A 12,830-nucleotide genomic window follows, 5' to 3' on the forward strand; every position below is an offset into this window, starting at 1 on the left:
GAATGGAACAATCCTCTGGCACGCCTGCGTGTCGGCCGGTAGGTAAGTGTGTTCGTTGCTGGCACGTATACGTGACAGTCGGCGCGAAGGGGTTAATGAGTTTGGTGAATACACATGGATCAGCTGAAGTTTTATTGCCTGAAATTTTGAACTGCCTCATGCTATGGTGATTTTTAAATTTGGTTAACTGACCTGTTGAATATACGAATTAAGCCTTTAACTTCATCCTCATTAAATATTTTGCCTAGAGCCATTAGCATTGGACTTTCAATGGTGCAGCATCGCTATCTCATCTATTCAATCACTACTTTGTCATAATTATCATTTTTAGAATTATGAATAGTTTTTTTGTTATTCATTGTTGTTCTAGTGACTCTTCAGTGCCATATTTCTAACATAATTTTGATTTCAAAAAGTTCAAACTTTTAATTTGTAATACTAAAGTTCTAACTTTAATTTTAATAGTGCAGTGCCATTTATACCAGCTCCAAAAAATAATAAGCTGTATCAAATTAAAAAGTTAAGAAAGAGCACAATTTGCAATGTTAACTGAACTTAAATTCCTCAGAATCAAATTCCTTCTCCTGTTGCTATGCCAGTGAACAGAAACTAGGATGAGCGACATCCTGCTCCCAAAAAATATGTCTTGGAAATTCAGTTATTGTTTATGTTAAAAAATAAATTATATTGTTCAAAAAAATGCTAATCCCCCTACAACCATTCAAGGGCAAAAAGTGTAGTCATAGCAACTTAGACTAGAATGAGCGACATCCTGCTCCCAAAAAATATGTCTTGGACATTCATTTATTGTTTATGTTAAAAAATAAATTACATTGTTAAAAAAATGCTAATCCCCCCACAACCATTCAAGGGCAAGTGTAGTCATAGCCAGCAGGTGTTTGAATGTTATGAGTAGGAATCTCAGTTAGTCAATGAGAAAAATCACTGTTATGGAACAGCTTCTTTTTTTTTAGTATTATACTCTCCATTCCAATACTTTGTAAGAAAAAAAAATCTTAAAAAATTGCTGAAGGCTGTTCTGAAGTCCAGATATTAGATCATTTCGAATATGAAAAATCCAGATTTTGGACTTTTTATTATAAATGCTGTATTAAAGTAAATCAGTTGAGCACTTTTTGTAAAAAGCACGAACAATATCATTTCTAGTATTGGAATTAAAATTTTGGACCTTAAATCAAATTTAAAAAATACTCATGTATAGAAATTTATTCCCATTTCATTAAAAATTTATCTCATATACAAGTTTGAAATGTTTAAATTGCATTTATTTAATATAATTCTTAGACTTCTGGTTTGGTTACATTATTAAAAAATTTGACAGAGTTCTGCTATAAATTAAGTTAGAAAAAGTGTGTTGAAATATTACATGGCCTACATAATGATAAGAAAACACTGTTACGAGGTTTTGGATATGATAGTTTTATAAAAATTAATAGACAGCAATTCATTGGTACTACTTTCCACATCTTAACTCTAAAACCTATTAAACACTTAATTCTAAAATATGCTGTATGCACATTATCTTATGTTTTTTTGCTAAGGTGTTTGATATTTGTTAAATTATTTTTTTTTTTTTTTTTTTTTCATTTTCTGTTTTTAGAGTAAAGGATTCACGAGAACACGCTGGAGTATTGGTCATACAATCTTTGATCTAGTCAAGATACATCTTTTTCATGACGCATCAAATTTCATAGCCATGGATGATGTAAGTTTTGTTTAAATGATTTTGCTGAAACTTTTGCAAAAATTATGCTTTTATGTTTAATCAGATTTGCATGAAAACAAGGGAGAGTCTGAAAGATACTGCCATATAATGTAACTGGAAATTTAAAGGGAAGTTGAGTAATATGTTTCATGTGCCTTGCGAGTTGTTATTGGATTCGAAAATCTGTTTAATACATTTAGTTTTGACATTATTAATGTGCTTTTCTCTCTTTTTTTCATTCATGATTTTGATATCATGTTTGAATGCTTATGGGGGATGGTGAAGACCAGTTTTTATTCTATTCAGCAAGTTTTTATTCTATTCAGTTTTTATTCAGCAAGGTGTAGCTGCAGATGTAAAAAAAGTAAAAGTCCAAAAAAGCAATGTCAGGGCTGTACAGTGGGTGTTGCAAAAGATACCATTCAAGTCTGTACAGAGTCCAGCTGGTGAATGCAGACACGTGTGGTCTTTCATTATTTTGATGGAGTATATTACCTTCTTGCACCAGAACTCAGTTTGGCATTTTTCCTTGATAGTAGCATCAGCATGGACTAGTATCTTGCTGTACACCTTACTGTCAGGGGTTTTACCTTTTTCCAGATACTATTTGTGTATAATACCACGGTTATCCCACCAGATACAAAGCATGATCTTTTTATTAGTCAAAATTATACTTTGCAATGCTGCCGACAGGTTCACTGCATGCAGATCAAGCCCCTTTTTGGTTTTTGTTGTTGAAGTGAATTTGCTTTTCATCAGAAGTGTTGATGCGGTCCAGAATTTTATCCTTGCATTGATATTCGAATGGATTAGTGCAGGCCTGAACATGTCTGTCTGTATCTGCTTCGTCTCATGCGGCACCCAGTAATTGAACTTGTATGTCAAGTTTATGCGATGCATTGCATGAATTGTGGACATGGCGCTAACATCTAATTCCTTAGCAAGCTCTCGAGTGGTTGCATACTGATCTTTTTCTGCAAGTTCTGGCAGGCAGAACGTTCTGGGCGTCCTACTGATGTTCGCCCAGAACGTTCTTCTTCTTCACTGTCATAGTCCTTGTTTTTGAACTTTCGATACTAAATCATCACAGAGTTATATGGTACAATGTTAGTACCAAAAGCTGTTCACATGATTTGGCGAAATTTTGTAGCTGACTTTTTGCAATAGAACTGGGAATAAATGATGTTTCTAATGTGGTAGCCTGATAGTTCTATTTGTGACCCCATTCTACTTAACAATACTTTTTTACAAATTTTACAACACGGTGTACTAAAGCAAGTTCCTTTCTTTCAAATATCAAAAATCATTTGACAAAATGCGTTTAAACAGGCGAACGTGATCTGTTTAGTGGACGATATTTGCAGTGGTGGGAAACTTTGATTAAAACCCGATATTTGCAAAAATCTGTTGAACTGCATCATTTTTCTGAATACTGGAGTTTCTTAACTGCCCTCATTAGAGGAATTCATTTGAATTGTTGGCTTCAGTTCAACCATTATTATACATAATGGAAACTATATTTTCATGTCGTCCCAGTCTACAGGAAACCAAGTCTTGTCTATTTTTTGTCTGTTGCTTGTCTATTTATTTAAATTGCATGCTGTATGGTTTACGTGTTTATGTTTTCATGCAGAAAGTAAAATATCACTACTGTCAATATTATTATTTAAAATACCTGTTAAAGCATAGTTTAAAATGTTAGCAAACTTTTATTACCCTCATCAAAGCTTAGTATTCTTTTTGAAGACATTTTCAAGGGTATCTAATATTCAAGAAATATATCTTCACATTCCAATGTAGACAGGAAAATTGATAAGTGTTTTGTTGCATGTAGCCCAAAGAATATAACTAGCTCATGTCTGTCACATGTTGTGTTTACTTTTGGCCCTATTGACGTACCACATCTCTCATATGCCATAGTTAAGGCAAGGTGTTAAATTTTACAGCTAACAAATGCAGAAAGCCTGGAGTTAAATTTTCAAAGTTTATAGTTGACAAAAGAACTGAATGTAATCATACAGAGATGTGTACTGTCCTGGATATGTGCATAACATATTGTTTGTTCTGCATTGCTACTTTTACCTGAGTGGATTCTCTTTGCTGAAGTGATAATATAAATAGAATACAAAGTCTATAATCCGGACTTGTCGGGACTTCGGTAATTCCGGATTAGGGCTTTTTTTTTTTGGATTAAAGATCATCAATTTAAATCTGGTAAGATAGCATGAAGAAATTATACAATTAAAAATATGAAATCGTAATTTATGAAATAAAGAGCAATTATGATCTAAAGGGTATCAAAATTTACAAAAAAAAAAAAATAATAATAATAATAATATTTATTTGTTTACTTTATTAAACATTTCTTTCATATTAATTTGCTTTTTTTTTTTTTTTTTTTTTTTTTTTTTTTTTGCTAATACTTTCTATAAACAGACATAATTTCTTGTTCAGTTACAAAGTTCCACTGTTCAAGTCCTGTAAATGCTGTGTCGAGAATACCGACTGACTTGTCAATTGAAATTTTTTCGTTTTCAATAACCTCTCTGTCACTTTCTTCGCTATACGGTATTTTCTGGATCTAGAACCATACTACAGATTTCGCTGTCCATTTATTGATGATGGGGGCATTGTCATTGCAATGAAAAACTTCTGCTATATCATCTTCATTTATTACCACATCTCCACATTTCTTTACAAAATTTAATAACTGGAAAATTTCGCCTTTAGTTTGCGATGTCCGAAAACCTTCAAATTTGCGGCTATCATCTTCATCGTCCTCACCATGAAATATGGTAGCTGGCCATAAATTATGCCATGCATTTTTTAACGTATCTGGAGACACATCCTCCCAACACGCATGTGCAAACGTGCGTTAATGCGTATGTGTAAACACATTACACGCATGCGTAAAGCATACAAAAAGAAAAGTTTGTGGCTTTGAGTTTGAGATCATTCCAGATAGTGGATGTCTGTATTACAGACTTTGTACTGTATTATGCTTAAAGCAGAATGAAATATGTACTGAAGGTCTGAATTTTCCTGTACCCCCCCCCCAAATTCTGCTATGCTGCATCAAAGTGGCGGGGTGTGTCATTGGGCAGAATGAGCGAAGTATGTTGGGAGCATAACTCCTGATAGGGCCACCTTAGACATGAAGGCCATTTCAATATGCCCAGCTAAAGCATAGCAGGTGAAGATCCTTCAGGGGATTACTGTCTTAGTGATCGGGTATCACAATCCTAGGCCTTTTTCATCCTTTCTATCCTTTTTCCATCTCCTCTCAAATGCTAACTTTTCTCTTTTTCTTCTGCTTTGTGGTATTCCTCTTCCGAGGTTGAGGTTTGTTATGAGAAACTAGAACTGTTCTTGTCTCTAGTTTTCGAATGGTGAGAAAACTGCGTGCGTGGAGATCCATGTCACTGGAAAGGAGGGTCCTGGTAGTTGAAGGACGAGGTACTGTCCCCAACACACTGCTTTGGCTTCTGCTTCTTCTAAATGGGAGGCACTTTATCGTACTCATGGGTATCAATCGGCTGGCCACTGGTCCTTTTGTCAGTGGCTTGGGGACAAGCTCTCGGGAGTACCTGCTTTTAGGAAAGCTGACTGTGGGGCTTCAGTTTGCATATAAACCTGGTTATCCTTGGTGCAGGAATCTGAGTCCCCTTGTTGGACTCTGTGGTGGGTGGGGATGCCAGGTTCAAATTTTTATTTCCTTCAAATATGGCTTTGCAAAATTTTATTACACTTCATGAAACTGCCAAGTAATCATCTAGTAAAAGACCTCAAACTACAGAAAGTACAGAAAACACCTAAATTGTTCCCCTATTTTTGGTTATGACAAGATCTGCTGAATTGCATAAAATGTCACATTTCCTTGTTCAAAAATATATAAAAGCCTGTGCAATGTTTGTATGTAGAATGTTTCGAGCCACTCCTTCAGCTGAGACATGAGTAGTTGTCTCTTCACTATTACTTCAAAAACTGTTTCACATCCTGATAATTCAGCCAATTACTTAGTGCTCGATAGCCAGTTTTATTTGCTCTACCAAGTGCATCTTTCTTGTATTCCTGCTTTGGGATTATGCATTCAACAGTGGATGCAAGAACATGGCTTCTAAGAGGTGAAAGTTCAAGCAGTAAAATATTTGGAAATCCTCCTTGGAAAGATGCTTACATTGAGCTTCTCAACACATTTTCCAACTTAGCTAAAGATAACACCAATGATGATGTGTACAAGCAGATTTTCTATGAACATAGACAGGCTTTCAATGACTATGTTGCAGTGTATACAGATGGATCTAAGTCCCAGGATCACGTCGGCTCTGCCTTCGTGTGCGGGAATACTGTTGAGGGAAGAAAACTTTATCTCGCTTATACCATCTTTACTGCAGAGATTGTTGCTTTGCTATTAACTCTATCTTCCATAGGTAAACAACATATGAAAAATTTCATTAGTTACACACACTCGCTTAGTGTGCTAAAAGCTCTTGAATCCTATGTGGATAACACAAATCTGTTACTCGTAGAAGTTCTGAAGTTCAGTGTTAGCTTAAAAGCCAAAGGTTACCAGATCCTTTATTGCTGGGTACTAAGCCTTGGCTTGGTACCCAACAATAAAGGATCCTACAATAAAGGGTACAATAAAGGATTGACAATGACCTTGTCGTGCTTCCATTTTATCCTTCTGTTAGCTATAAAATTGCACGGATTCTCCAGAAATTCAATTTTCAAGTCGGTTTCTCGCCTATTAATAAAATTCACCCTTCGATTCTAAAAGATTGCGTTTCTGTCTTGAATTCTTGGGGAATTTATATTATATCGTGTCAGTGTGGTTTAAGATATATTGGCCAAACAAAAAGAGCGTTAAAGTTTCGTATCAGGGAACATGAATCTTATGTCAGAAAAGGCGAAATTAACAAGTCTTCAATAGCGTATCATAGTTGGACTTTTAACCATAATTTTGATTTTGGATCTGCAAAAATCATCCAAAAGGCTTCTTCCATAGGTGAATTGGATTTTCTTGAGGCTTTTCACATTCACAAAGATTTAGCAGGTTTAGTTAATGTTTTGAAGTCCAATCCAGTCCTTCCTAATGCCTTTAAAATTCTACTATCTTAATTCAGTTATTTTTGCCGAAAGATGGCATTACCTCCTCACGTTTGGTACTACCAGAGGGTATAAAAATCTGTTCAGTGGTTGCTTTCCATTATTCGAAGTTCAGATTTTGAGCGTGAAGGTGCATTTGCCCCTCGCTCCCTATTTTTAACTTCGCCATTTTTCTTGTCCTTTGTGTTACATGTTTAAATCAGATAGCCAGGCTCAGTTAAAGTAGCCGGCCAGTGCAACTCTGATTAAAAATTCGGTTACAACCACGTGCAGTGCTGATAAAGACCACGTGTTTCTAAGACTCCTTTCCCTGTATTTTTCTTCTTTCTTGTTATTTCTTTCTCCTGATGAAGAGGGACCTTTAGCTGCCCTTGAAATCGATTGAGTGTTTCAAAATACTTACGCTAAATACAAGGTTGTTTTTACGATTTTGATTGTCATATTAGCGTGTTTCTCTTCTATTCTAGTCTAATAAAGGATCCATTAGTGTTGTGGGAAACGAACTGGTGGATGTCACTGCAAAATATGCCTGTTCAGCTAACCCGTTCCCTATTCAGATAACAACACTTTGATTGGGAGGAAAATTTTGATGAAATGGCAAAATCTTTTGGATGCACAGTTAACCAATAAATTACAAAATACAAAACATAAAATAGAACATTGGAAATGTACCCTATACCGAAAGGAGGAGGTCCTTCTGACCCGATTAAGAATTGGTTTCACAAGGCTAATACACAGATACCTATTGATGGGTGAAATTGAACCAGTTTGTGCTAAATACAACACTGTTTTAACCATTAAACACATTTTAATTGATTGTCCAAATTTTAATTGCTTTTGAAATTTTTATTTTAATACTTGGGAGATTTCAGCAAAAGATTAAGTTGGTAAAGAACCACATTCTAACATTTTTAACTTTTTAAAAGCTACAAAGCTTTACCATGTTAATTGGATGCCCTGAATCCAATTTGAGTTTCAGAATCTTTGAGTTCAAATCTAACTGGGATCTAGTTATATTCATATTCATCAGAATTTATCCTTTGACTATAGAGTTTACTATCTGTATTTCATGGTTTTCAAAAATTAGTAAAAAAGAAAATTGTGTGTTTGATCTTATAGCTTGCTATTTTATACCTATATGTAACATTGTCTTAAATTTCCAATCATGACTCGTGAGTATGCACTGAATGGTGCATGTGTTCTTGTCTTTATTAGTTTAAGTTTTGAAAATACATAATCTTTTGTTTGGCGCAATATTAATCATGGTAATCATGGTGATATCAATATATCACCATGAGTTTTGTGCCGAAAAGTTCCAACCAACCAACCTAAATTTTCTGTGCTTTTCAAATTTCTACCATTTTCCTAGAGAAAAATACAAATATCCTTCGGATATTCTTACCTAACATTTTGTTAATTATTTAACTTAACATTTTGTTAAGTACTTACTACTTTACCTTATTGATCCAACTTTTTTTCACATTGCTTGTCTATTTTCATCCATTACATTTTTCTTCGCAGACTGATGGCGGCTAAGTGAAATATCCCATTCTACCATCTAGATTCTTCTTATCACACATTTGTTGTTCCAGACATTCTTTTATCTGATGCAGAGTAAAAGCGCGCTGTCACTCTCTTTCTATTCGATACAAGCAAATTTCTACCAACATACTATGTTGACAAAAAAAAAAAAAAAAATTGGATTTTACCAACTGTATCATCTTATCATGAAACATTTCTTGTTTTTCCTTATTTGATTAACCCTAAAGGTAGGAAATGCATATATGGAAGATAAAGTATATGCGAATAAAAATTACAATTTAAATTAGCAATAGCCAGTTAATTCCTTATATTTAATTTGGTCATTTCCCTCTCTGTTCTAAAAATATTGTTAACTGTTCCTGGACTGTGTTCTGTCTAGATCAGTCCATATAATATGACTTACATAACATTGAAGATGTAACTAATTCAGAACTTGAACTCAAAATTTTGAGAATAAATCTTTCTCTTAGTGAACTTTCATATTGAATAGCTATGCTCTTTTGCTCTTTGCTCTTGCTAAGACGCTGCCTTGCTGCTCTATTCCTACTACAGTACCAGAAAGGTAAATATTTTTTAATAGGCATGACTAGAGTGCCAGGTGAATTGTGGCTGTAAATGTCAATTGAAATAAAGATGAATATTTATTTGCCTCAACTGCCAAGTTTGTTTTTCAATATTGATCAGCATTCTTTGCTATCAATATTGCTAAGTTTGCTGTATTGCATATAGTTACTGAAAACTTAGTGTATTAAAATTATTTTTTTGCTAGTGAACAGGATTTTCATTACTGCATATAATGTCTGAAAGAGATTATAACATGCATTAAAAAATTTCTACTCTTTAAGTACCTTGAAAGGTGTTGCAGCAAAATAGTTTTTGAAGCAGTGGTTGGCAAATTAACTTTTAAATTTTATGAAACTAATAATGTATGTTTATATTAGATTTCTGGTGCAATGCTTAAAGTTTCAGTAAATTTAGATATGTTTTTATAACTGAAAACTGACATCTATTAATGTATTTATTTTGTGGCTGTTTTTACTTTTATATCGTCCAAGGATTATATTAGAGGCAGTTTTATCTTTGCTGATTTCTGAAATTTATTTTTAGTATTTATTATTAATATGAAAATATATATTTGTTTAAATGAAGCTTTAAAAAAATTGTTGTGGATGTTTAGGTCTGCTTTTTGCAGTTTATGAATTAACAATTTTACAGAAAAAAACAAAAACTGTGTTTGAATTTGCTTTTGCTAAAGTGACTGGTCATTTGACGTGGGTTTTTTTTTTTTTTTTTTTTTTTTTTTTTATTTTTTATTTATTTATTGTTAAACACTTTGCTTAATATGTTGAAAGCATAATGCTTCATTGTCATTTAAGCTTTTTAAAATATGAATCATTAGATTCATATTTTAAAAACTGTTTGTTTGTTGATATTACTGTTGTTTACTTCTATTTGATATTGCTATTATTTTGTTTTCAGTTGGTATTACTATTATTTTATATTCACCAATGTACTTCATTTTAAACTTATCCGATATATGATTGGACCAATATTTTTATATTTCAGTTTCTGTCAAGATACAGTAAAACTAGGCAAAATGCATTAGGTTATTTATTACAAAAGTAAGCATATTTTTTCATTTTACTAATTTTTCTAGATATCTTATAGTATGTATATTTTAGTTTCCCCCCCCCCCAAAATGCTTTGTAATATACTGAACTCTCCTGTGATGACCACCTTTTGTAGACAGCTAACGTCATGAGAACATTAACAAACACTGGTATTAAACATTACCTGTGAGGTGACCAAAATCATCTGAAACCTTGAGTGGTTTTTGAAAAGCATTCACTGTTTGTATAAAGGCATTTGAGAATCAATCATTATTATTGAAAATGCGTGATGAAGAGTTAAAATCAACAAAAATGCAAAAATTATTTTTCATCATAAAAAGTTAAATGAACTCATCTGTATTTTCACATATCATCAGATGATAATTCATGTTAAGAAATCACTATGGGCTGTTTGTCTTGCTTCATTGTCTTGCAGTCCTTGTGTGAAGAATTGTTGTTAAAAAGGTTAATCAGTTGCAAAGAAGATGAGGTTAACCTCTTGTTGAAGGTTAAAATAATCATAAGACAAAGCAGAGTATTCATGGACTGATGTCTCCACAAAGTGCTGAACAAGCCATACAGTATTATTTCCAGGATTCAGAGAAGCCTTCTAGGTTTAGGAACAGTTCGATGCTAGCCACTAAGAGGTGCTTGCTAAAAGTTCGTAACCTGCATGATGTGGCTTGCATTAACTTTATGATTTCATGCAATGATATCTGGCAGGTAATAATTTTCAGAGCTTAAGCCACCTCAGTAGAAAGAAATTCATTATTGTCTGTTTGCTAGTCTCCGGCTCAATCTGAACTTTTCTTTCTTTAGTGAATATATTCATTGTAACATCAAGTGAAGGGATCAGTTTGGTTGTGTGAGGGATGCAACAGGCAAGCATTATTTTGAATGGGTGTGTTATTTTGACACTCAGTTGTGTCTCCGCCTTTGTATCTTTCATGCATATTTTTTAATTTTATTAATTGTAGGTGACTTTTAACCAATTTGCTCAAGGAATGAATAGAATTTTTGTGTTTGAAGTTGAAGGAAGTCTATGATTTGTTTCATGTAGGATATCTAATGGTATAATTTTAACATCTTGTAGAATTCCAAAAGTGTGTACTTTTTCTTCATTGGTTAGATGAAAATAAATCCCAATGTGACATGCAGTTCACCTTCTTTCATGTTTCTGATATTAATATAAGTTACTTTTCTTCATTCTCAGTGAAAAATGGGTTAATCTTGTAGCTACTATTGTAAAAATCATTGCATTATGCAATTATTTCTAAGTAAAGTACAGTGCTCATTTAAACCCTTTCAAATGTCAAATATGAATTTGGTGAAATGTTTTGATTAGTTGCTGTTTTAGAAATAAAATATACATTTTGATTGCCTTCTTTTATTAGAGAAGAAAATTCTAAATCTGAAGGCTATGGCAGGTGAAGCATGCAGAACTAAGACTTGTTAATAGAACATATTGTGTCAGTTGATAATTTTATAACATCATACATTGAGTAAAATAACTGATAAGTATAAAACAGCTTGTTAAGAAATATGAATACTATTTGAAGAAAAATTTTAGATAATTTAAAAAGCTGAAAGCATATTTATTTATTTATTTTTTTAATTTTTATTTATTTATCAGACACATAGCAGTGTAGAAGTACAGGAGTCCTTCTTCAACACAGCATCCTGTAACACGGTTTCGCTGTAACACGATTCATAAATTGCAAGAACCCTATAACAATATACAACAGGGATAAGATTAGATTATCTTTAAAGAAATTATGTTTTAGCTCTCATTTCATCAATAGATGTCGCCGGTAACTTAACTCATGTTCAGTCTTTCTTATCTTATCTTGTTCATTTGCACTTTTGCAAATGAGGATGATGGTTCGGGAAAACCATCGAAACTAGTCCTGTGAAAATTTGAAAACATAATGCTGATTTTTGTTGTTTGACTTCTAAATTAATGTCTACCCCTATATCGAGAAATTTAAAATGACCGGGTAAGAACTAGTAAGCAAAGTAAAATTACAGATTTTGTAAAGAGAGAAGAAAATGGCAGAACTTTAAATGAAGAAAGAAATAGTAAAAGTGAAAGCGATCTCATTCCACTGAAAAAACATTCTCTGTTGATTATACTGAGTAATGACAAAGAAGAAATTTATTACACTAAAGTTGTATTAAATTAAAATATGTAATATTCTTTGTTGTGTGTTAGCCCCTTTTTATATTGGCTCTGGGTCTCGTACAACATGATTTCACACAGCACGGCATTTTCTAGGAACCTATCTACTGTGTTATACGAGGGTTACTTGTATTGGCATTATATTAGCAACATTATGGTAATGATAATCTTAAATTGAAGCATTTTAGTTACTCATAATAAAGAAACAATTCTAAAACAATTGAATTTCGGCCATAAAGACCAAACATTGTTCAGATCATTGTTTTTACAAGTATTTCATAAAAGCATTATCAGTATGATTGTCAATCCATACATTTTACAAGCATTTTAAATCTTGCAGTTATAAACATTTCAATCATTTACCAAACCACAAGGTTTAAAATTTCAAAGACAAAATTGCACTTAAATTATGTGTTAAAGCATCTAATATGTGTAATCTATCCAAGGAAATTAACATGCGAATTGCAATGAAAATGGTATAAAAATTGCGTCTTTTTTGAGAAAGTGGCATGTGTAAAGTATATACTATGTGTTTATAAATATGTAAATTTTAAATACAGTATCTATATGTTTATATTTGTTAAATTAATATTACATCTATCTAAATATTATAGTATCAAAATAAATGAAAATTATTTGTTTTATGAAATTTCAATTGTCTTTT

The 12,830-nt window shown here is 32.8% G+C and overlaps 1 protein-coding gene across 4 annotated transcripts in view; it reads left to right on the top strand.

The window, feature by feature from the left end:
* Positions 1–12,830, top strand: part of LOC146997015 (inositol polyphosphate-5-phosphatase A-like) — a 112,070-nt gene that overhangs the window by 76,986 nt on the left and 22,254 nt on the right. For all 4 annotated transcript variants that reach the window (XM_085816436.1, XM_085816433.1, XM_085816435.1 and 1 more), the window contains 2 exons: positions 1,622–1,726; positions 9,944–9,999. In XM_085816436.1, coding sequence (XP_085672562.1) covers positions 1,622–1,726; positions 9,944–9,999 — 161 coding nt within the window. The remainder of the gene's footprint in view (positions 1–1,621; positions 1,727–9,943; positions 10,000–12,830) is intronic.

The sequence above is a fragment of the Stegodyphus dumicola genome, chromosome 5 (genome assembly GCF_044657685.1).
Source record: "Stegodyphus dumicola isolate Sdum_Otavi_A_Nest chromosome 5, ASM4465768v1".
Taxonomy (NCBI): domain Eukaryota; kingdom Metazoa; phylum Arthropoda; class Arachnida; order Araneae; family Eresidae; genus Stegodyphus; species Stegodyphus dumicola.